The sequence below is a fragment of the Octopus bimaculoides genome, chromosome 1, assembly GCF_046866305.1.
Source record: "Octopus bimaculoides isolate indiv1 chromosome 1, ASM4686630v1, whole genome shotgun sequence".
NCBI classification, from domain to species: Eukaryota; Metazoa; Mollusca; class Cephalopoda; order Octopoda; family Octopodidae; genus Octopus; species Octopus bimaculoides.
The window spans coordinates 112,063,800-112,091,365 of NC_142928.1; the positions used below are offsets into that span (position 1 = coordinate 112,063,800).

At 34.9% G+C, this 27,566-nt stretch overlaps 1 protein-coding gene across 3 annotated transcripts in view; it reads right to left on the reverse strand.

Moving 5' to 3' along the window:
* LOC106877988 (multiple epidermal growth factor-like domains protein 8) overlaps window positions 1-27,566 on the reverse strand; it is a 695,248-nt gene that overhangs the window by 465,098 nt on the left and 202,584 nt on the right. For all 3 annotated transcript variants that reach the window (XM_089356139.1, XM_089356136.1, XM_089356146.1), the window contains exons 9-11: window positions 26,691-27,218; window positions 4,641-4,744; window positions 711-979 (exon numbers count right to left, since the gene is read on the reverse strand). In XM_089356139.1, the coding sequence (XP_089212265.1) occupies window positions 711-979; window positions 4,641-4,744; window positions 26,691-27,218 (901 nt within the window). The remainder of the gene's footprint in view (window positions 1-710; window positions 980-4,640; window positions 4,745-26,690; window positions 27,219-27,566) is intronic.

A 27,566-nucleotide genomic window follows, 5' to 3' on the forward strand; every position in this document is an offset into this window, starting at 1 on the left:
TGTATACATGTATATATATTCTTTGTATTATATATATATATATATATATATATATATATATATATATATATATATATATAGAGAGAGAGAGAGAGAGAGAGAGAGAGAGAGAGAGAGAGAGAGAGAGAGAGAGAGAGAGAGATATCTCAGTATTTTTCCATTCACGTGGCAAAATAATAGTGTATACAAAGATACAATTCAAGAACACTTTCAATATATGCACACAGAGAGAATAAGAAAATGAGATAATGGAAGATGTAGCGATATCACAAACTTTGTTACATCTTAACATTCTTCTTTCTACTGCTCTCTCTTCATGATTGAATCTCCACTCTCCTCACTGTTACCCTCTTTCTCTTGCATGTATCTTTCTATGTATTTGTCTGTCTGTCTCTGTCTCTCTCTTTGTCGCTTCCTCTTCCTCTCTTTCCCTCTGCATATTTCCCTATTCAAGTTACTTCCATTTGTGTTAAACTGTAGCTCCACAAGAATATACTATTGTAATTAAAATATGCTGAATCCAGTTTGCAGCCCAGCCTCCTGTTGTATGTTTGGAGATTTTACAATATACTTAATAAGTTAATAATAGATAATTTTTTTCATCTTGTCCTACAAACAAAGAAATACACATAAACAAAACATATAAACACCAAGTAAAATTATTAAAAATTAACACAAATTTTAAAACTGAAGAAAAAGTAACTACTAACCAACAAAATCTCCATCTAAACACACACCAATTGTTGGATTATGTTCATTGAAGCACCAACCACATCCAAAGTGATGCAAGCAGTTAGTGTAATTGAGATGAACTGAACAATTATGACACTGAATGTTAGGTAATTTGCTGTAGACCCAATGTTGACACTGGCCATACATATGTAGTGGTACATACTGTGCAAAAGTGAGGCATTGGTGGGTATTTTCACACCAGGCACATTCATCCCTTTTGGATGTACAATCAAAGCAATTTGTTCGGCTGAAATAAAAAAATAAGTTTATTTAATTAATAGTTGTTTCCTAGGAAAGACTATAAAGTATGAAGGTTATCTCAAAAGTCATGTAAAACTGAGTATTACCTTTTTTTTACCAGACACTGGTCATTCAAATAGCACACATTGAGAGAATAATTCTTTTTCTTTTTCTTCATTACAGGCATATAATAGGTTCTCAACAGAAGTGACATACTATCCTTGAGTTCATTGTGAAAGAGGAATGCAGGACTCCCAACATCCACAGAAGGTAATAGATTATTTATAGAGATGACACCACTGACCAAGAGCAGAGTGCACACTTACACAAATAGCCAGTGAGTGGACAAACTGATTCATACTAATGGGCAACAACCCATGAGCTTGCTGTACTTTACATTTACAAGATGTGGGAGACTTAAGATATTGAAAAATGTATGCAAAGTAATTCAGCAGTTGATACCCAATTTGAAAAAGAGAAGAATGAAAGTTTGCTATGATCAGGAAGAAGTATTTGAGGTCAATGAAAATATTTTTTCCTCATCTGGTAGCAGAAGATGAAATGTGGATGTATCATTGTGATCTGGAAATTAAGGCTCAGTCCATTGAATGGTATCACACCTCTTCAACAAAAGAGTCAACAATTGACACAGAAAGTTACAGTGACTGTGTTTTATGGATGACAAGGACAACATTCACCTAGGTTTTCTAGAAAATAGCTTTATACTGAACAGAAAGCAGTACATTGAGACAATTAAAAAGCTTAGAGGAGCCAATAAGAAAAAGAAACCAAACAAGAACCCAAAAACAATCCATATTTACCATCACAAAGCATGACCACATACAACTTAAGTAATAAATCAGGCAATCATTAAATTTGAGCAATCAGTAGTTCCCCTTTCTCTACACAATATGGACCTAGTGCTCTCCAAATTCCACTAGTTTGGTCCAATGAAGGATAGTCTTCAGAGACAATGACTTGATGACAAAGATAAGGTGAAAGTGGTGGTGGTGAAGAAGTGGGTACAACAGTGCATAGCTGAAATTTTTCAAAGAGTATTTGAGGGTTGTGTTCAGTGATGGCACAAATGGATTGCTGGAGATGGAAACTATACAGATCCTTACTATAGGGAAAGAGTTATTCTACAAACATGTGCAATTTAAAAAACCTATGTCAGTTAATAAAAATATGATGCCCACTTCTGTCTTAATTTCAGGACAACCCTCATAAAATGACAGACACTTACTAGAGATTTTAATGATCTATGAAAATGAAAATTTGTTAGTAAAATGTAAAATTTATAAATAAAACAACATACTTTGCCATCACTTCCTGAACCCTAATGGCACTATAAGTTATCCAACTTGTTAAGTTCCTCCAGTTTTCCATACCTTAACAATCCTCAGTAGCAAATTTGCTTCCCTTCTGACCCATGTGAGACAGCAAAGTAAGTGACAGAAATCATACTCTTCAACATGCCCTTTAACATTGCTCACACAATCAATACCCACAATTACACAGCTATACTGCAGCAGTATGGATAAAGAACTCTTTACTCCACATACTGATTGATTTTTACCCACATAAAATTCTGTATGACACATCACCATCATCATTTGCTGGATATGGTTCAATAGAATCTAATAATGAACCACATGACTGTGCCAAGCTCCAATATGGGTACAGACAAAGTTTCTATGGCTGGATGTCCTTCCTAATAATAACCACTTTACAGAGAGTAATAGGTACTTTTTTTGCAGCACTGGCATTAGTGAGGTTACCAAGTAGCTTGCATGACAAGACACCCCAGCTGAGTAGGAGTCTAGTATTGAAAGAGGTGGCTTTATATCAGGTGCTAAAAGTATAAGAGACAGGAACAGGTGTTTTGCAGTAGAGAAGCTAGAAAGACATAAAAAGATGTTGGTAATGAAATGTCAGGTCATACAGTCATACAAAAATCAAAAGGTGCTTATGTGCATTTTAAGTCTCACAGATTGTAAGCAGCCCTTTTGGTCACATTCCAAGAACATATCTACCAACTTTGCAGCATCCTCTTGCCACCACTCCTGAAACATGATGGCTCTGTCAGCAGTACTCTTGAAGAGAAAACCTCCATTTTTACTGCTCACTGCACAATATACAAACTAACAAGACTCCTCTAAAACCTTTCATTTCCTTTCCACCTGTCTCATCACCACATACATGCCAAATCTGAAAATAACAGCAGTTATTTTAAACCAACAAGACAACAATGTTCCTTCCACTGCCCTTTCTCTTCTACAGGAAACTATGCAAATCTATGAAAATTATACCACAGTATGTTCTGTCCTCAAGAAAGACAATCAATATCTCTAACTCTGCTAACTAATAACCTACTTGTTTCCCCTCCAGCATCTGAAAGGTAATGAAACAGTTGTTAATAATCATTTTCTTGAATACCATAACTCTTTCTACCTTCTTAGTGGTCATTAGAACAGCTTCCATAGAGCAAAATCTATGGGGACCTATTCTGTTATATCACTCACCAGTGGTTCCCCCACTTTCAAGAAATTTGGTGAAAGTAATATCATTGCACTTGACATTAGTAAAGCACTTGATTGCTCCTTATATGATAATCTATCTAAACAGTTCATCTATGGGATTCATCCATCTTTCATCTCTTAGATTGGAAGCTTCATGTTAGATCGCACTCTGAGAGAGTGTACTAATGGAACCTTCTAATAAACCTACATTATCAGTACTAGTTATGCCTCAACATTTGGTATGTTCTCCTCTCCTACTTTTGCACATTAGCAACCTAGTTACTATTACCTCTAACAATACTCACTACTTTACAGATATCATCACTCTTCATTTCTCTCAAACTTGAACATTTCATGACAAGCCTGCACTGCCTCCATGAACATAGAACTTTAAAATATTTTCCATTGGGAACATAACAATCTGGTCTCTTTCAAAAGTATAAACATGCTATTACAGCACATATTAAGAAAACAATCCTGCATAGATCCTCTCTACTCCTAGACAATATTCAATTAAAACACTAACAGTTGTTATAAATACTAAACCTCACAATCAAATTACTTTTCCTGATGATCCCATACAGACACAACAGAAAAAAGACTAAATTTCCTCGTAAGAGCCAGAAAATATTTTTACTCTTATCAACTGCTAACACTCTACAACACACAAGTAAGATCAACATTTAAATATTGTTCATACATCTGAGAGTGCTGCTGCTACATACACAAGCCTTCTTAACAAAGACCTACTCCCTAACACACTAAAACTTCTAACATAGATGCACTTTCCCCTCATTTTGCCTATTTTATCAATATTATCATTATCTCAACTTCTCTGAATTAGTCATTTGCATGATACCTCCACACAAACTTACCTGTCTCCTCCTATCCTAACTCATACTGTGTCTGTCCTAGGTTCTTGCCAACTATCCCTTGTACCCAACCTTTCCTAACACAGAACATCAACACTCAGTTAAAATTCTATTGTTGCCCAGATTTTATTCAGCAAACATAGAGATGTTGAAACTGAACTGGCAACAATAAAACAATAGTCATATATTAAGTCCTAAATAGTACGTTAAAAACAAACACTTAGAAAATATACTGTAACAAATGTCTAAGAAAGAATATTAATTACAAACTCACGCATAACAGGGTACACTACAATTCTTTGGATCTTTAACAGCTTCTTCTACACGCCCTCTTCGTATACAGTGAGCATCATCAATAACCCATTCGCAGAGATTATCCTACAATAAAGGAAAGAATCAAGATTTCCACATTCTTAGAATAAATTTTTTATTGAATAAACACAAAATCCTATCCACTTAATGAGCAATGTATTTTCTAGATTACACAGAATAACCTTAAATTCCCTTTTTCTATCACTCATTGACGTACTATGACAAGAAATTATTAACACAATGGGTATCAGTCATTGCCAATTTCAACATGCATTAGTAAGAAGACACATGTATATAAGACATACATGAACATAGCCATATACATGAATCAGAACTACACATACTCACACATGTAGACATAGGGAAATGTGGTTGAATGTAGTGAGATATGAATAGGGATTATGCATGGATGTTAAGGATGCATGCACATAGGAGGTACATTATTATTATTATTATTATTATTATTATTATTATTATTATATATATATATATATATATATATATATATATTACATGGAAAAATGTGAGCAAGAGAAATAATATTCTTAAGATTATAAACCTGGAAAAGTACAGGAGAAGTTATTACACTTGGAAAAGTTCAGGACAAGTTATAAAATCTGGTAAAGTACAGAACAAGAAAATTTTTACTTAAAATATTGTAGCTGAGGAGAAAATTACAAATATTAAGATTTAGAAAATATTAGCTTTTATTGAAACTAAAAATCTTATTACAAGTTATTACTTCTATTTGCTATTACTTGTTACATCTATTAAAAATAAAAAGTAACTCAAAATATTTTTTGCACTTTATAAATTCATTTTTTAAAAATTGTTAATTAATAATTAGAAATTTGAAAATAGGTCATAAAAAACAATAGTAGTACATAATTAGTACAATAAATAGAATAATACAAAAATTAGTCATATATCATAGTAAAATCTACCTATAACAACAAATTCACAGTAAAAGTTGCCTAACTTATTGCCAAGTCTTCACATTTTTAGTCTTGACCCAATGCCTATTTTTTACATAATGAATTTGCCTACCATATATACTATTCTGGTTTGCATAAAACTTTAGCTGTATTGGTATTCTGGCTCTCATTTTTTAAGTATTCTACTGTGTCAATATTTTAACAAAATGATGGTACCTTTTTTAATTATAATGTTACTTTGTAAATTAAAATCAAATAATTTTTAATATTGAAATTTTATGCTTAGCTGCAATATTTTAAGTAAAATTTTCTTGTTCTGTACTTTACTAGATGTAACAACTTGTTCTGAACTTTTCCAAGTGTAATAACTTCTCCTGTACGTTTTCAGGTTCATAATCCTAAGAATATTATTTCTCTTACTCGCATTTTTCCATGTAATCCATGTTTTCTTCTTTTTTTTTAGGCTATGCTATTATGCTAATTAATAATGTGTCAACATTTTGCCTTATTGGAAATTACCTCAATGATGCTGGTGGCATATACTAAAAGTCCCCTTATAGAACTATATTCATAAAATATATAGAATTATATTATCACCTTCAAATTTGAAAAACAAACACTCATAACTTATTTCTTTTAAAACTTCTTTCTCATCTCAGATATTACGGGATTGTATTTACATGATATAATTGCATTAATTAATACAGATGACCTAATTAAACTAATTTCAAATTAACAGTGTCATTGATAATTTTTTCCTTACCTCAATGATGTTGATGACATATATTAAAAGTCCCCTTATAGAATTATATTCATAAAAAAGTATAGAACTGTATTATCAGCTTCAAATTTGAGAAACAAACGCTCATAACTTTTTTCTTTTAAAGCTTCATTGCATGAGAGTGATACCATGAAATTCCTTGAATTGAGCTCTATCATTTAAGCTTAATTAAAATATAGTTTCTTTTTAAAATAAAAAAGTTAATAATACTTAACCCTTTCATTACTAACACGGCTGTAGCCGGCCGAAAAATTTTTTTGGTTCATAAGACCAACCCAGCCGTAGCCAGCCGAGAGTACCCATTGTTATTTAAATGTATATTTGAACCAAAATCTCATTAGTACATTCGTTAAAACACCTGATTTCACTTTGCAAACAGTTGAGTTATTGTATCCGACATCGTTTGGCGTGATATTTGAACTCAGTGAATTTTGGAAGATTTTTTTCCACATTTTTTGCGGTGTTAATTTTCTTCAACTTTGATGATGGAGAGGAGTTTCATGCTATCAAGCAGTGATTCCGAATTAGAAGGTTTTTCAACAGTAGATATGGAGATATCGAAGAAAAGAATGAATGAGCTACAAAAGCACGTGGTGAACGATAATGAATCACGAAACTGAAAGCAGCGACGGCGACAGTGAGGATGATTTTACACCAGAATGGAGTAAAGATTTTTAAAATATTTTTATTAACAATTTTTCTAAGGAGACAGGGTCTACCCATAGTCTTTCTCAGGAAGTGAAACCTTTAGACTTCTTTTTCTTATATTTTCCAGCATGCTTGTTTGAAATGATTACTGCGGAAACAAACCATTACACAGAATGTAAACAAGCAGGAAAAAAAAGATAGCTTGTGGTTTCCTGCAACTGTAGATGAAATACGGGCATTTTTTGCCATAAATATTATTATGGGTATTAGACAGTTACCCAGAATAACAAATTACTGGAGCGATCAGGAACCTTTTGGTAATGAATATATTTCCAGTATTATGAACGAGTACGATTCGTGAAGCTGAACCACTATTTACATGTGAGAGACACTAGCAGTACCCCAGTATGTGGAAAACTTTGAGACAAAAGTTATGTAATAGAATTGATTAAGAACCCTTTCTTTAATTATGTTCCAAATATCACATCAATATGTTGATAAATAAAAAAGTTACAGGTGTTTAATGAGACTAGTCTAAATTCATGATTATTTTAGAATTTAATTGAAACTCATGAGGGGTGTATTTTGGTTAGAAATATAGTAACGAAAGGATTAAATCCCATTTTTTACCTTATATTTTTTTTCATGATAATTTAACTCACAACTTATTTTATACATATTTTTGCTGCATGGAACCAAAACTATAAAATTCCTCATAGTTTCTTCTATCATTGAAGCTAAGATGAATACATTTTGCTTTTAAAATAAAAATGTTATTTAGATCTAAACTTGATTGGAGGCGTTACTTCACTCTCCTATAAAGTTGCTACAAATTTTGATGTAAACTTTTTTCTACAGGACCAAATCTCAATTTTTTAATACCAAAATGTAGCTAATGACCAGTCCTCTGCAAAATTATTAACAGTTTTCAATTTGGTTAAGAACTGAATTAGCAACAAAGCTCTGACGATGCTACATGTGAGTAAATTGTGGACTTAAGAATATTATTCAACTACTATTGTAGTTGAATGATATATATATATATATATATATATATATATATATATATATATGTATATATATATATATATATATATATACATATATACAGGGTGTCCACAAAGTCTGGGTACATGGGGATTAACACATACTTTAAGAAATTATTATTTCTTGTATTTAATTGTATATGTTATGATTTTATTTACTCCATGTAGCCAGACTTTGTGGACACCCTGTTGGCGTTAGGAAGGGCATCCAGCTGTAGAAACTCTGCCAAATCAGACTGGAGCCTGGTGTTGCCATCCGGTTTCACCAGTCCTCAGTCAAATCGTCCAACCCATGCTAGCATGGAAAGCGGACGTTAAACGATGATGATGATGATATATATATATATATATATATATATATATATACACATACACACATATCTTTTATCTTTTACTTGTTTCACTCATTAGACTGTGGCCATGTTGGGACACCACCTTGAAGAACTTTAGTCAAATGAATGAATCCAGTACTTTTTTTTTTCTAAAGCCATTTTATTGGTCTTTTTTGCCAAGCCACTAAGTTACGGGAACATAAACATAATACCAGTTGTTGAGTGGTGTTGTCAGGGGACAAACATAGACACAAACACTCACACACACACGCACACAGAGGCTTCTTCCTGTTTCCACCTACCAAATCTACCCATGAGGCTTCAATTGGCCCAAGGCAATAATAGAAGACATTTAGCCAAGGTACCATACAATAGGACTGAACCTTGAGTCATGTGGTTGGGAAGCAAACTACTTACTACATAATCATGTCTGCACCTAAGTGATATCATCATCATCATTCTTTAACATCTGTTTTCCATGCTGGCACAAGTTGGATGGTTTGACATGAGCTGGCAAGGCCAGGAGCTGCACCAGGTTCCATTGTCTATTTTGGCATGGTTTCAATAGATGGGTGCCCTTTTTAACACCAACCACTTCACATAATGTACTGGGTGCTTTTTACATAGCACCAGCACCCACTCTTTTCACATGCCACCAACAGCTGTGCTTTTTATATGGTACCATCACCAACAGGGTTGCCTAATATTTTGCAAAACAAAAGTGGAGAGTAGTATTGTGGAGAGGGGGGGTTATGTGCCAGTTGAGAGATTAGAGAGACAGAAATAAGTGACTTACTTTAGAGTAGATACATGTATACCCCATATGGAAAAGAAAGGTGTGTGTATGTGTGTACAAATAAAGAATGAGATGGAAGGCCTCCTTCTTTGACATGAAGCAACAATCTAATAGAAACAAATATGGCCTTAATTCTTCTAAAAATCCACCACCTATTTCAGAATTAAAGCCTTCAAAAATGATCTTTTCGAGCTTATTAGAAGAATTAAATTCTGCAAATTCAACAACCCATTCCAGAGAGATATGAAGGAAAAAATTAGACATAAAAAACTCAGATAAAATCTTCATAATTGTCGACAAAACAAAAATCTTATACGTGGTTGACAAAGATGTTTATAAACGTCTACTTTTGAACAGTATTACAGACACCTACAAAACAAAAAATTTACATAAAGAGGTGAATTTGGAGGCAAGAAGAATTGCTAACAATCTTAACGTTAGTGATAGGATAGAATACCTCCTCCTATACCAACCCTTTATTACGTGAAAGACCACAAAGCAAATATCAATAGAAACCCTAAATGTAGACTAATTAACCCAACTAAAACTGAAATAGGCATTATTAGCAAATATATTTTAGATCATATTTTAAGCAAGTTAAATAGTGAATTATATTTAGGGATTTGGAGAAATAGCAAGTCAGTGATAGATTGGTTCAAAGGATTTAGCCATAAGCACAACTGCAAATCTACGCAGTTCAATATTGTCGATTTTTACTCATTAATATCTAGGCATTTGCTTCTAAAAGCATTAGACTTTGCCAAGCAGTATGTCACCATCGATAGCTTGGAAATAGATATCCTGTGTGCAAAGAAATCCCTCTTTTTTACTGATTCCACCTGGTCAAAAAGAGTGAGGATTCTCTATTCGATGTACCAATGGGAACATATGATGGGGCGGAGTTGTGTATGCTTATAGGAACTTATATTTTGCATAATCTGCATCTAGAATTCCCTTTTATAGATGCAGGATTATACAGCGATGATGGTCTTATAGTCACCCATAATTTAAATGACCATGAGTTAGATAAACTTAGGAAGAATCTGATTACTTTCTTCCAAAGAATGGGATTATAATAGAAAGTAACCTTAATAATGTAGATTTTTTTTAGATATCAACTTAGATTTGCAATTGGATAAACTTAAACCCAATCGCAAGCCCAACAAAAAGTTATGTTATATTAGCAAAGAATCAAATCATCCACCTGTAATTCTTAAGAACCTACTTAGTAATATAGGAAGGTGCATATCGTCAATATCTTCAGATGAGACAGCATTTCAAAATGCCACGCAGTATTATAATAATGCATTAAGGAAAAGTGAATTCTCAGAGAAGATCCAGTATAGTCTAATTCTATCAATAATAGACTACATAGAACTAGAACTAGGAAAGTTTTGTGGTTTAATCCAGCATTTAATATTGCTGCAAAAACTAATGTAGGTAGGAAATCCTTAAAATTAGTTTCTAAACATTTTCAATCTAGCTATAAGTTCTAGAGAATTTTTAAGAGAAGAACACTGAAGGTTAGCTATTCTTGTTACAAACACTTCCCACCGAAATTCTTTCCGATACCCCGAGAATCCGATAGCAACACATCTTGCAAAACATGTCTAGCAATTGAAGGAGAATGACACCCGTCGTTTCAATATCAACAGGACAGTTTTGGAACAAGCACCATCATACAAACATGGAGCCTATAGACGACCTATGGAATGTAATCTTTACCTCTCAGAAATGTTCTTCATCCTGTTCCAGGGTAAACATGCATTGAAACAGAGATGTGAGCTCCTACATTCCTGTAGGCATGCTGTGAGGTTTAAAACATCAACCGAAAAAATACCGTATGGGTAAAATTTTTTGACTCTCGCATTTGAATTTAGCTTTACACCTTATATATAGTTATTTTTGTATTACAATGCTAGTACATATTTTGACTTCACATTTTATATTTTACATCCAACTTTTAAGAAAGCCTTCAACTGTTATACAAATTTAAACCTAAGTTTTGCTGAAGTTTATTTTTTACTCATTTTTATATATTCAAATTTTATATTTTAAATTTATATATTTATTTTATATTACATTTAATTATGTTATATTAATTTATTGTACAATTTCCTTATTTTAATATTCTATATATCATACAGTTTTTATCTATATGTTTGTATGCGTATATACGTTATGGTGCATATATTTATCTTGATGTGAAGATATTTATATACATATATATATATATATATATTTATGTATATATTTTTTGTATATTTGTATGAATGTCTATATGTGTGTGTATTGGTATGTATGTTTGTATTTATGTAGATATGCATGTCATTTTTATATGTATGCATTTGCAAGCTGAACGAAGTATCTAACATTCATTAGATACTTTTAGGAACACCAACTTCCAAATGATCTTATTCTCTACCTCTATCTATTTTTCTCTTTCTCTTTCTCTTTCTAATTTTCTGTTTCGCTTTCTTTTCCTCTTATCTTTCTCCCATCATTTGTTATTCTCTGATTTTCTTTCCGTTTTCTTTCTCTCGCCTATAACAACTAAGTTGTATAAGCATTCACCAGAAGATATTACGCGTGTGTGTTTACATGGATACATATATATGCATTTGTACATATTCACGTTTTACCTATATTTGCCTGTATATGTATGTAGCCATATGTTTAGTGTATATATGTATATATAGATTGTTTGGTATGTATTTGTATTACTAAATGTATATGTATTTCAGGATGTTAGTTCTTTGTGAAAGTTTTTTTAAATGGATATACCTTTCAATTTATTTAAATTTATTATTATCATTTTTTACCACTAATTATTTACCCTGAGTATTCAGGTCATTTTCGTTCTATCTGAATTGACAGTACCATGGTAGATAAAGCAATTAAGAGTATGAAGACAGGGAAAGCCTCTGGCCCATCAGGAATCACTGCAGAGATCCTCAAAATATCAGGTAGTGTCGGCTATAGCCTAGTCACCCATATTGTTAACCAGGTGATACACGAAGGAGTCATACCCAATGACTGGTGTAGCAGCACCATAGTCAACTGTTACAAAAGTAAAGGTTATGCTTTAGATACAAATAATTACAGAGGTATCAAGTTGTTAGATCAGGTAATGAAAGTCACGGAGAGGGTCATAGCCCAACTAATTAGGGAGCGAGTCAGTTTAGATGAGATGCAGTTTGGGTTCGTGCCAGGGAAAAGCACCACTGATGCTGTATTTCTGGTAAGACAGCTGCAGGAGAAATACCTAGCCAGGGATAAAGCTCTGTACCTGGCTTTTGTTGACATGGAGAAAGCCTTTGACAGGGTCCCCCGATCCCTTATCTGGTGGTCAATGAGGAATCTAGGAATAGAAGAATGGTTAGTGAGAGCTGTGCGAGCCATGTACAGAGACACTGTCAGTAAGGTGAGGGTTAGCAATGAGTATAGTGAAGATTTCCGTGTAGAGGTAGGGGTCCACCAAGGTTCTGTCCTCAGCCCCCTTCTATTCATCATAGTCCTCCAGGCAATAACAGAGGAATTCAAGATAGGAGGCCCTGGGAGCTCCTCTATGCTGACGACCTTGCACTAATTGCTGAGTCACTATCAGAACTAGAGGAGAAGCTTCAGGTGTGGAAGCAGGGACTAGAATCAAAAGGCCTAGAGTCAACCTAGCTAAAACCAAAGACTTAATAAGTAGAAAGGTAGAGAAAACACAAACCACTTCAGGTAGATGGCCCTGCACGATTTGTAGAAAAGATGTAGGTAGAAACTCTATAAGATGTACCCAGTGCAAGCTATGGACACATAAGAGGTGCAGCAATATCAAAGGCAGGTTAACTAGGAAGATAGTTTTTGTATGTGGCAGATGATCAGGTGCAATAAACACTGTAAATATGCAGAAAACAACTTCTGTCTCATTCCAGGGAAAAATCCAGGGAAAAAAACTAGACGTAGTTGATAGCTTCCACTATCTGGGTGACCAAGTTAGTAGTGAGGGTGGGTGCGCTGAAAGTGTAGCTGCTAGAATAAGAATAGCCTGGGCAAAGTTCACAGAGCTCTTACCTCTGCTGGCGACAAAGGGCCTCTCACTCAGAGTAAAGGGCAGACTGTATGACACATGTGTACGAACAGCCATGCTACATGGCAGGGAAATATGGGCCGTGACTGCTGAAGACATGCGTAAGCTTGCAAGAAATGAAGCCAGTATGCTCCGATGGATGGGTAATGTCAGTGGGCATACCCGATAGAGCGTAAGTATCTTGAGAGAAAAGTTGAACATAAGAAGCATCAGTTGTGGTGTGCAAGAAAGACGATTGCACTGGTATGGACATGTGGTGAGAATGGATGAGGATAGCTGCATGAAAAAGTGCCACAATCTAGTGGTTGAAGGAACCCATGGAAGAGGCAGGCCTAGGAAGACCTGGGATGAGATGGTGAAGCACGACCTCCGAACATTAGGCCTCACTGAGGCAATGACTTGCGACCGTGACCTTTGGAAATATGCTGTGCGTGAGAAGACCCAGCAGGCCAAGTGAGACCAAAATCCAAGGCCTCTGCCACGGATGTAGCCAGCCCACTTACGCATAACATTCCTTTATGGGACACTAAACTCCACTTGCAAAGACATGGTGAGGCAAGTGAAATCGAAATCGAACTAAATTTGTAGGAACACTAAACTCGGCTTGTGAAGACCTGTTGGGGCAAGCGAAAGCGAAAGCGAAATAAGAGCACCATCCGAGCATGATTGTTGCCAGAGCAGCTGTCTGGCTTCCATGCCGGTGGCACGTAAATAGCACTACCGTGATTGTTATCAACGTCGCCTTCCTGGCACTTGTGCCAGTGGCACGTGAAAAGTCATTCGAGCGAGATCGTTGCCAATGCCGATGGACTGGCTCCTGTGCAGGTGACACGTAATACAGCATTTCGAGCATAGCCTTTGCCAGTAAGATATCCGAGCGAGATTGTTGCCAGTGCCGATGGACTGGCTCCTGTGCAGGTGGCACGTAAAACACACCATTTCGAGCATGGCCGTTGCCAGTACCCACCTGACTGGCCCTCGTGCCGGTGGCACGTAAAAGCACCCACTACACTCTCGGAGTGGTTGGCGTTAGGAAGGGCATCCAGCTGTAGAAACTCTGCCAAATCAGATTGGAGCCTGGCATAGCCATCTGGTTCACCAGTTCTCAGTCAAATCGTCCAACCCATGCTAGCATGGAAAGCGGACGTTAAACGATGATGATGATGATGATGATGATGATGATGATGATGATGATGATGATGATGATGATGATGATGATAAGCTCTTTTTGATCTAAGGTTTTCTTCGATTTTTATAATATCATGATTTTAAACCGGAATTGTAATTTCATGCAACCAGTTATTGAAAAGACTATTAGTGGAAAGGACCAATGAAACAAAACTATTTTCTAATGTGCATCTATCAAAGTAATTGTATATTTATACATATAACCTTATTTTGTTTCATTCTAAACAAAACTTTCCAACAAATGGGAACATAAAATTTTGCGTAACAGTTTTTGTGATATAAAAATATCTGATTTTTTAATAAAGTATATACATATATATATATATATATATAGTTATTAGTTAATAAATCATATAGTATACACCTGGTAGCTTCCCAGTAAAGCATGTTCACTGGCTCAGTGTTCATTGGGTGTGTAATTCATGAGAGAGGCAGAAGATGGAAGATACGATAATCTTTATTAATCATGACAAACATTTCAACCCATCTAGCCTCTATCTCTTGCAACTGCAATACTGCACAACTGGTTTAGCTGTATCTCTGGGTGTAGATGTGACTCCTCAAGGGATTTCAAGAGGTATCTCATTAAAATAAACTCTGTTTCGCACATCACTGCATGTTTACTTCTTGGTCTTCGTAGACAAAAATGGCAAACTAATGGATACTACTTCATTCTTACAGAAGATCAATAACAAAGATCAGATACAAAAAGAAACAAATACACAATAAAGTGAAAAAGATTATTTCATATAATCATTAGTGGTTAGGGATGTACAAATGATTGTGTGAGTGTTTGTACTTCCATATCTACTAAGAGTTATATGTAATAATTTCTTTTTGCTTTATTGTGTATGCTTCTTTTTATATATAATCTTCGTTATTGATCTTCTGTAAGAATGAAGCAGTATCCATCAATTTGCCATTTTTATCAGCAAAAACCGAGAAGTAAACATGCAATAATAAGCTGTGCAAAACAGAGTTTATTTTAATGAGATACCTCTTGAAATCACTAGAGGAGACACATCTACACCAAGGGATACAGCTAAACCAGTTGTGCAATATCCCACGCATGAAAGATTGATGCTAGATGGGTTGAAACGATTGTAATGATTAATAAAGATTCTCATATGTTCCATCTTCCATCACTCTCATAAATTATACATATATGTATACATATATAGGCGTAGGAGTGGCTGTGTGGTAAGTAGCTTGCTTACCATCCACATGGTTTTGGTTTCAGTCCCATTGCGTGACACCTTGGGCAAGTGTCTTCTACTATAGCCTCAGGCTGACCAAAGCCTTGTGAGTGGATTTGGTAGACGGAAACTGAAAGAAGCCCGTCGTATATATATATATATATATATATATATATATATGTATGTGTGTGTATATGTTTGTGTGTCTGTCCACCCCCCCAACATCGCTTGACAACCGTTGCTGGTGTGTTTAGGTCCCTGTAACTTAGTGGTTCGGCAAAAGAGACCAATAGAATAACTACTAGGCATCCAAAGAATAAGTCCTAGGGTCGATTTGCTCGACTAAAGGCGGTGCTCCAGCATGGCCACAGTCAAATGACTGAAACAAGTAAAAGAGTATGTATACACACACACACACACACATATATATATACTAGCAGTATAGCCCGGCTTTGCCCGGGATTAAGTTGGGATTATTAAGCTAATCAAGTTCTTTATTTCAAACCAAACTAAGTAACATGACATCAAATTTGGGCAGAATCAGTGTTGCAACTGGAGTGCATGGGTTGGGAGTTTGATTGGAAGAGGTGATCAGGTTACACATGCCATCCCTTTGAAAACACCACCGCCATCATCTCACCCCTCTTTGCTCATGGGTTAGGAACCCTTCCAGCAAGGAAAATAGAATGACCAAAAGGGCTCCCGATTCTCTGTGTCAGAAGCGGTTCTATTCAGATCACAACGAAGTCTTAAGTATATATATATATATATATATATATATATATATATATATATATATATGAGAACATGGATGTTACGAAAGTAAAACGTTAATGTTCAAAACTGCAGCAGTCCATAGATAATTCTTTATTCTGTATATTTCTCATTTTGTCCTGTTCTGGCGTTTTGCGAAATTTTTCTGGAGAACATTATTTTTCTTTGTGGTTGGGTCGTTGATGACCTCTTTCTAGCATATTGGATGTTCACCTAGTGGTCCTCCCTTATACACGTGTAATACAATTTTTTCTGAATTTTCAGATTTGTTATATGCTAAGCCACTTGGTTTTAAATTGAATTAATATTCAATTTATCATCCTATCTATCTCTCTCTCTCTCTCTCTCTCTATATATATATATATATATATATATATATATATATATATATATATATATATATATATATATATATATATATATATATATATATATGCATACATATATATACATATATGCATACATATTTCTTGTACGCATACATGTTTGTATGTGTGTGTGTGTGTTGCCCGTATATCAACAAAACACACACACTTTGCCTTACATATATATACGGATAAATGATTTGAAATAAATATATTTTGGAAATGGCGATTTACGGTACAATACCTAGAAACGTGAAAATCAGACCACATGGGTTTGTTTACATCAATTTGGCAGTGTCCATAAAAAAATGTTGGGAAAGAACTCGAAAGAGGTAGAGAGAGCGTGCTCTCCCTCTCTATCTCTCTCCCTCCCTTACACACATTTATCTCTCTTTCTTTCTTTCTTTCTTTCTTTCTCTCTCTCCCGGTCTCACACACACACATGCTGCTCTCTCACACTAACAAAAGAACTTCACATACACACCACACTTTCTGTCTCGCATACTCACTATAAAAAGATAGCGTCTATTTCTTTTTGGCAACATGTGTTTTGTGTGTAATGTTGCTGTGTGTGTGTGTGCGAGAAAGAAAGAAAGAAAGAGAGATAACTGGCATGTGTATGTAAGGGAGGGAGAGACAGAGAGAGAGGGTATTTTTTTCTTTTTGCTTGTTGCTTGTTGCTTACCACACAGAAGCTGGCAAACAAAATGTATCTCTCCTTCACCCTCCCTCTCACAAACATACAATTTCTCTCTCTCTCTACTTCATGTGTGTACGCACAGATTTGACTTCGCCATGTCAACAAACTTCAAAATTGGTAAAAGTTTGTCGATTTTTACAGGTATACGCGGGTACCTCTGAGAGAGAAAGTTGACGAAAATGCACATAGGGTCATTCCGAATCTTCTCCTAAAATTGGAGCGACATGCGTGCTAATTTGTGGACATGCATAAACTGCATTCCCGCACACACACACACATCCTCTCTTTTATATATATTGATATATAAAGGGCATTACTACAGAAATTTCCCTTACAAATTTTTTTGCACACTAGCTTCCTGATAAAATTCTTGTAAAACATTTTATCCTTTTTTGATTTTATTAACCAAAAATATATATCCGGAATATATTCAATGCTGAATTTGTTCCGTTTTTTTACACAAGTACCGAGAACAACTCAGAAAGATTCCCGCTTTTTTACCGGTGTATGTGGATGAACATCATTCCCTTTGCTGGGCCAGATACATGCGTGTTCATTTTGGTAAGGTGAGAATTCTGTTTATTCGTATATGTTGATACTATACTATGCTGACGAACGGAAACTAGATTTAATTCTGGTAATCATGAAATCGGTCAATACATAGTTGAGTTTATTTTATTTTTAAATGTTGGTTTCTTTCAAAAGCTATTTCCCTCGCATTTGGTACTAAAATGTGTTTATTTTGGAAGTCTAGTGTGTGGCATTATTCTGTAGTAATGCCCTTTATATATATATATAAACGAATAAGTATATTCTTGGGAATAGAAATTTCCCTTACAAATTTTTTTGCACACTAGCTTCCTGATAAAATTCTTGTAAAAGATTTTATCCCTTTTTGATTTTATATATATATATATATATATATATATATATATATATATATATATATATATTGATAGGAAGGACAACAAAAGAAAGAAAGAGACCTCGATATTATGCAAATAGAAGAATTTATCTGTAAAAAATGTGACACTTATTCGGTAGCCATGAGTTTCGGATGCTAGGGTGGGAGCCCACGCAAACATCTCTTCAGTTATCCGGCCATTGAAAATTCCTGTGAAATAAGTATCACATATTTTTACAGATATGTATGTATGTGTGTGTGTGTGTGTGTGTGTGTGTGTGTGTGTGTGTGTGTGTGTGTGTGTGTGTATGTATGTATGTATGTATGTATGTATGTATGCATGCATGCATGTATGTATGTAATGTGAGTGTATAGAGATAAGATTATCCAGGTGGGTACTGTGATAGCTCTCTGCTGTATTCCAGGTTACAGCTAACAGCATCAAGCAGTACTAAGTGTCAATGATCAGTAAGTATTAGCAATCTCACTGTAATCCTTCCAATGGGTAACTACAGGTTAGATTCCATGGATTATGAATAATATCAGGAGTGTAGATTTCAGATAATTCAAAAGAATATGGAGATAGGTACATCATCAAAATCTTCTTCGTTTAATTTTACAGTTAGTCATACAGCATAATTATTTGGTTTCACCTTCATTTAGGGGCCTTCAGCAGGCGTGGTTCAAAACGAACTGAGTTGATTTATTTACATGTGCCTAGTTTTAGATACCAAGTGAAGTGATGGGGGATATGTTGAAATTTGATATGGCTACCAACCTTCGTACATTGGGCCTCACCGAGGCGATGACTACTGACCAAGACCTTTGGAAATGTGCTGTGCGTGAGAAGACCCGGCAAGCCAAGTAAGATCGTTGCCAGTGCCCCTGGACTGGTTCTTGTGCGGGTGGCACATGAGATGCACCATTTTGAGCGTGGCCGTTGCCAGTACCGCCTGACTGGCTCCCGTAGGATTTTCGAGCGAGATCGTTGCCAGTGCCCCTGGACTGGCTTGTGCGGGTGGCACATAAAAGACACCATTTCGAGCGTGGCCGTTTTCGTGCGGGTGACACGTAAAAGCACCCACTACACTCTCTGAGTGGTTGGCGTTAGGAAGGGCATCCAGCTGTAGAAACTCTGCCAAATTAGACTGGAGCCTGGTGTTGCCATCCGGTTTCACCAGTCCTCAGTCAAATCGTCCAACCCATGCTAGCATGGAAAGCGGACGTTAAACGATGATGATGATGATGATGAATGACCTCTACTTAATACCAGTGCAGAGTGGAAAACAGGAGTTTAATCTATATTGAATTTAGGTCAAAGCATATCTAGGCATTCTAACATGGTTTTTCCAAGAGTTAAAGGAGATTGAAAGAAATGCTGTTAAACTTAGTTACTTTGATAGGATTTCATCAATATAACTTATAGTTTTACACTGTTTAATTGGGTTTTAGTGTTATTTATAGGTTTCAATACCTTAATGTGTCACTATAATATCAAATTACCCGATATCTGCATGAAAATGGTTAAAGGTTTTCCCATGCATGTATAAATATCTCAAGGCCTGTTCTAGTCTACTGTTAAGTAATTTATGTTTGGATGTAAGAATCTAGAACATTTCTTCTATGCACCAATCACATCTCTTTCCCTCTGTTCTATATGAAGGAGTTGTACTAATTTTATCCCATTCTATACTAAAGTTAGTGTTCCTGTCTTTGAAGGACCAGATTAACTTGCAAACTCATGCTATTCATCTTATTTTTATCCTAAAATGAATTTACATAATTTGCCAGTCTCGCCTTAAAGCTTGTCAAGACTCAACCTATATATAGAAGTAGGAAATTTTATTTTTTCCACAATTACAAAGATTTCTATCTTTGTTATCATTACCTATGTTAGAGGTGCTTATATCAGATCTCCTCTGTGTTTGTATATCTAATGGTCTACTATTATTTGTATTCTGGTTATTGTCTAGGGTTTCCATACTGCTATTTCTAGGGGTCCCTTGATCTGGTCCAGTTGGGATAGAAGTTGTGGGTGTGACATTGCGTCCCCTGCACTACTTCTCGCTGCTCTTGAGCTATCTTCTCTCTGGTTGTATTTAATTGTAATGTTTCCAATCAACCCCTGCTGTCTACAAAATATTCCAGCCCTTTATTCTTGGTTACTACCATTATTATTCCTGCTATTAAAGTAATTTCCCTTATCTATCTTATTATTATCACCAGCTCTCTGGAAACTAGATAGTCTCCTAGCATTGTGTACTGTAATAACTTTATCATCATCATCATCATCATCTAGCATCAATTTTTCATGCTGACATAAGCTGGATGGTTTGGCAGGAGCTGGCCAGCTGAAGAGCTGTGTGGGTTCCATGACTGTTTTGGCATGGTTTCTACAGTTGGATGCCCTTCCTAATGCCAACCACTTTACAGAGAATACCAAGTGCTTTTATGCAGTATCAGCACAGGTGCTTTTACATGGCACCAACATGGGTGCTTTTACGTGGCACCGGCATGGGTGCTTTTTACATAGAGCTAATGTATTATTACAGTGTTTCTCATTAATTTTAGATATCTCTTCATTAGCTGACAGTCTAGATATGCAGGTGGAAATGTTATTGACTATGGATCCAGTTACACTGTTGGAGTGATTACTATTACAGTTGATGATTTTAAGCTTTCATTAGGTTTATGGTACAGTTTAAATAAAACCTAAACTCAGATCTAATGTAATGTCTAAGAAATTAACTACAGTATGCTCTTCCTTTACAGAGACAGATAATCCTAAAGCTTTGAAGAACTTAAACAAATTTTTCCTATGCTTTTCTATTTTAACGTTAGTAGCTTTGTATAAAGCTACTGATGCAGAATAAGATGTATATCTCTACTAGGTCAGTCATCTGAATGGAGTCACTAGATCCCATGGTAATATCAAATATATTTGGCCTATCCTTTCTAACCCAGTACTTTCCCTCAAATTTTGTAATAGATTTCCTAGCTGCTAATATGACATCTACTTCCTATCTAGACAGATTAGAGCTTTTCATGGCAAAACGTAATGCTCTGTTGAGAAGAATGAGGTTAATGGAGGCATAGTAGTTAGAGATATCTAGTTGGATGAATTTCGTTTGTTTTTTTTGTTACCTATTCTACTAAACTTATCAATTACTTCATATGAGCTAGAACAGAGATTAAGTTTTATGGTGTTCTAAGGTATGGGTATGTATTTATCAATAATGTGTTTGTTAATCTTACCTAAATCAGATTTTGATGGGCACACCAGTCCTACTGAAGTAGTGAAGTTAGGATATGGTCCTTCAGTGTTATGAGTGGTTCTGGGCAGGTATGGTTCAGTCCTGTTCTTTAATTTAAATTTTTCAATAATTTTTTAGCCTGTAAATCTAGGTTAGTTATTTTATCAACATAAGTTATTTTATAGTTTTTTAGTATTTCTTCATTAAGCAGGGAGTAGTATAAGAGGAATTCTAAGTGGTACAAGTTACCAGTTTTGCCCACATGCATTCTAGTTTTCTTTTTGGGTTCCTTCACTAGTATGAATAACTTCCTTAGGTTCCTTCCCAAGGGGAATTTGCGGAATCTAATGTTCCAATGTTTGTCCTCAAACCTTAATAGTTTCAAATTTGGTGGTGAAAATTTCCAAGCTTTAAATAGATGCTGCATTATCTCATCATTTGTGGTGTTGTGTCTTCTCTCTTCTTCCCAATCAAAATGGTTTGTGCACCACTTCATATGGCATATAAAAGAATTGATGTTTTTGATGATCTTTTAAATATTTTTTCAGGGTGACAACATATGTATTGATGTAAGTTTCTCCATATTATGGTAGACTACTTTAGTAGCTTATAATGCAAGAATTAATAATGTAAATGTACAGGAATAAAATTATCCAAGCGGGTATTATTGTACCTCACAAGTATACTCCAGGTTATGTCTAACTGCATCAAGTAGTACTAAGTGTCAATGATCGCTGAGTATCAGCACTCCCACTGTAGTTCTTCAGATGGGTAACTTCAGGTTCACTTCCCTGGATTATGAATACCATCAGGAGTGGAGATTTCAAACAATTATAAGGAATATGGAGACAGGTACAGGTAAAGTGATAGAAACCTATAACATCAAAACTCAATTACAAAATGCACAAATATAAAATATATTGATGAAACCCTATCAAAGTAACTAAGTTTAACAGCATTTCTTTTCAATCTCTTTTAACTCTAGGAAAAACCACGTTAGAATGTCTAGATATGATTTGACCTAATTCAACCTAATTCAACATAGATTAATCCCCCATTTTCTGCTCTGCACTAGTGTTAAGTAGAGGTCATTCTAGATATAAATTTTGTAGCCATATCAAATTTCAACATACCCCACTTCACTTCACTCAATCTAAGATGAGTCACATGTAAATAAATCAACTCAGTTCATTTTGAACTATGCTTACTGAAGAGCCCTGAACGAAAGTGCACAGAAAATTATGCTGGGTTGCTTGTGCAACTGCACATGCTCTGGGCAGCATAAACACTTGTTGGTCATTGTAACCAAATAATTATGCTGTATGACCAACTGTAAAACTAAAAGAAAATAAATTTTGATGATGCACCTATCTCCATATTTTTCATGCCAGCATGGAAAACAGACATTAAAGGATGATGATGATATATCACTTAGGAGGTGGAAAGTGGGGTTGAGTGTGGGATCTCAAAATAAGATTGACTTCATAGCACTAGCTGGCAGGGAAAGCTTTCCAGCCAATACAACAGAATGTAGAAGTGGGGGGAGGGGGGATGAGTGAATGCAACAGAGGTTAAAAAAAACATGGGGACCTTATAATAGCTAACAAAATTTAATATAAAAAGGTGGGGCCTGGTAAAGAGTTACACATGCAAGGTTTATCTTGAGACAATGAAATATATATCATATAGAAAACATGGCTGAAGTTTTCATGAAACAGCCAACAGACACTTCCTAGATAGGGTTCTTTTTTTGCTATCTATCTCTCACATGTTAGTTCTGCTTATTCAATGAATCGTACTCTGTAAATTTCACTTCCTTTCTTCAAACCACTTCTAACTTTCCCAACCTCCTTCAAAAGAGATAAGATAAGCAATCTCTTCTTCCTCAGAAGCTCTATTCCACCTCATTCTATATGCTGCACCAGTCATTTAATTTCCAGCAGTACTTTTATAAATAGCCCATAATACCAATTCCAAGTCATTGACCACTTTAACAAACTCTGACCAACCTTCTTTTGCATGACTTGTAAATCTTGTAAATTTTTATATGGGGATGAAACCAGCTATTATCAGGGTGGTTACTTGAGCATGCACATATTCTGCTTTTGAAATAATGCCATGAACTCTCTAAACCCATAGCTAGACTACACATTTCAATTTTCCAGGAATAGAACTGTTCTTCAGTTTACAGGGGTTCCTTACACCATGGCTAAATCTACACAAGCAAGTGCAGAGAAAAACATTGTAGAACTTCTCATAATCAACTTCCTTCCTCTTTAATATATCTACAATTGTACAACTTTTGTTGTATGCTTTGTTATATTTTCTCTTTTCCCCACCCTTATTCACTATTTCAAATAATCAATGTTCCCCCAGTTGTTGTCATTTCTGATCTTTTCCCCTGCTTTTACTAGTTTTCATACATGCCAGTGCTCACAATGATTGTCTTGTTTTTTATTGTTTTCTTCTCCCTAATAGTTAACTATATCCTTTTTATCCCATCCCTTATTCTACACTATTTTTCTCCCTACCCACTATTATTAGAAAACATTTTTCTCCCCACCCACTATCGTCAGAAAACATTACTTTCCAGTAAATGTTCTTTCTCAGGGGAAATCACTTAATTCCATCACATTAACTATTTATACATACTAATTGTTGACACAGAACATCACTAGATTCTTTAAATTCTACTGTTTACACATAATTTACACTGCTTTCTTTCTCTCTTTTTTTTTTTTTTGTTTATCTCATTTTCCATCAATTACACAGCATGGAACACTGTCAAAATTCTTTTCAATGTCAATAAATACAAGAACTATTTTCTTTTGAAGTGATCATAAAAAATATAGCATTTGTAACTCTACAGCTCCTTCTAATTTAAAACTACATTTTAGGTAGCTAAATTCCACCCTAAACTAGAATTATTGGTACTTTCTTAATAGTAAATGGTTGAATTCCTTAGTCATTTTCTTTGTCTTGAGCAATTAATAGTGATGTTATACAATTTGCATTATAAAATGACTGGTACTTTATACTCCTCTCAAAAGTGCTTTCAACATTCAGTAATATGTCTTGAAACTACAGTCTCTTCGTTGTCTTAATTGATATGAAAACTGCCCAAGTACTACAAATATCATCTTTGTTGAGTCCAAATAGCAAGCATATTTTTCATTAAGCAACTTCTCATTGTCAATGAGAGCAAGTACATCCATTTCTTTTAGTTTACTTCTTTCTAGACATTCTAAGCCTGAATTCCTCAGACCCCAATGTCAAAGACTAGCCACACACTTAGAACTCAGAGTACTAAAGAGTCTGAATCAAACTGTTTTGATCTGTACATATAACCCCCCAATAAATGTGTTGAGTGCCCTTCTTTTGTTTGTCTACTCACTTGTATACATATATATATATATATATATATATATATATATATATATATACACATACATACTAGCAGCTAAGCCCAGTTTCACCCGGTCAGTTTGGATGATGTGACAGTAAAACCTGTTCTGTGTAAGCATTCGACTTTTTGGGGCATGCTTTCGTTAAAAAACAATTTTAGAATGACTTTTTTTTGTCAAAATGTTAAAAATAACAACTGACCAACAAAAAAAAAACAAGATTCAACCAAATCAAAAAATAAACCCAAATACTAAGTGAAGAAAGCTGAACCATCCCACTTCCATTGCGCACACACACACACACACACACACATTTACATACCCCCCTTTTACATACACACACATATATTCACACAGAGTTGAATATTTTTTTCAGTGTACAATTTTCACCTTCCCACTACCAAGTATGATGTCACCTCTTCCTTCCTTACTCATCTAGCACCCCTTCCTTTCTCATTCAAAAACACAAGAGTATTATTATAGTAGATTATTTCGGTAACCATGGGAGCTATGAAAAAATACAAAGCCCAGCATCACCACCGGATCATTCTGCACATCTGTGTAATTTTTCGCACAATTCCACCCAGCCATTTGACCATGCCAAGACAAGAAAGAATTGCCCATGTCAAATTTATATACATATATATATATATATATATATATATATATATATATATATTTGTGTGTGTGTATCTGTGTTTGTCCCCTTGCTTGACAACCAATGCTGGAGTGTTTATGTTTCCATAACAAAGAATAAGTCTTAGGGTTGATTTCGTCAGCTAAAACCCTTTACGGTTGAGCTCCAGTATGGCAGCAGTCAAATGACTTAAACAAGTAAAAGAATAAAAGAATTTCTTCAGTAATTAAATGTTGATGCTATTCACTCCCAAGGCTTTGGTCAGCCTCAGGTTATAATACATGAAACTTGCCCAAGGTGTCACACACTGGAACTGAACCTGGAATCATGCAATTGGGAAGGAAACTGCTGACCACAGAACCATGTGTGCACCTAGCAGCCATGCCTGCACCTAGCTGCCTGAAAATATCTTCATGGAATGTACCAAATGCAATATATCAAGTTTACTCCACTTTAAACCAGGGCTATAGAAGGATTGGAATTCAGCAATACAAGTGAATAATATTGAGGCAATCACTAATTGCCTCACTATTTACTATAAGGGGCAGCATCCTCTTATGCTATCTATTTAATACAAAGTAGACTTAGTCATTTGAGAATCAAATTTCTTAAGGATGAGCAGTAATATACTAGTGACAGACAACCAATCATCTAAGTCCGCAGCTCTAGACAAATAAGTGTAATACAAAGCAACTGAGTTTAACGATGAAACCAATTGCTGCTTTCCAATACAAGTGATACCAATGTATTCAAGAAAGGAAACAAATAACAAATTTTAGAGTGGTCTGATAACTAGTGCTATGCTATAAATTGCAATTTTCTTAATAAAAAAATAAACTGGTACATAAGCACATATTTCCTAACTTAAAGTATAGGATAAAAGAAGAGTTTAGTAATTTATAGAAGATAGGCAAGTATGGAGACTTAATAAATAAATTTTAAAATAATACAAGGGGGAATGATTCATTACTTACAGTAGAACAATCCGAACAACTGACATAATCACTACAAATAGGACACTCTGCTATATTGGTTATTAACAGATGATGAGCCATATCTCCTTTGCATTTGTCTTTAATTTCATTGTCAGTAAATTTGTTATTTGATATTTCAGTGTAATTTTCATCTCTTAGTACACAACTTCTCGTCTCTACACACCATCCACAAGCATTGTCTGACAGACAACCAAGGCAATTATAATGCTGATCACAATTTCCTTCATAATAAGGCTGAAGGAACTCATAAGTAAGAGCTTGTTCATCAACTTCATTTTTCTGACGGAGATTGTTCTTTTTCTGCCGTATATTATTCCAAGTAATGTCAATGGTTGACTTGAATTCAGTGACACTATTTTGTGATGTAGTAATGTTGAGCTGTGCTTCAAGATCAACATAATATTTTGCACCTCTACTTCTATTTGTAAAAAGCATTGAATCACCAAATCGTCTAGCTTTGTAAGCAACAGATTTTTCATATCGATCACCGCTACCAGTTACTTTCTCCTGAAAAAGATGGAGCCAAAAAGTTTTTAAAAAATAACATAACTTTGGAAAATATTTTGAAAAATTTACCAAAATATTTTCTATAATAAAAAAAAAATCAAATGTAATTTATTATGTTGCTAACAGTGATTTTTTTTTTTTTTGACAATGAATAAACAATGCAACTGCTCTTAATATGTGACATCATAATGAATAAATTGATGTTATAAATAAGCTAACTTACTTATACAATTTAAACAAAAAAGTCAATATAGTCAAAAATATAACTAAGAAAATAGGAAATGCATGCAGAAATGACTAAGTAATCAAAGCTTTACCAAATCACACCCTACTGTCTTAAAAAGGGCA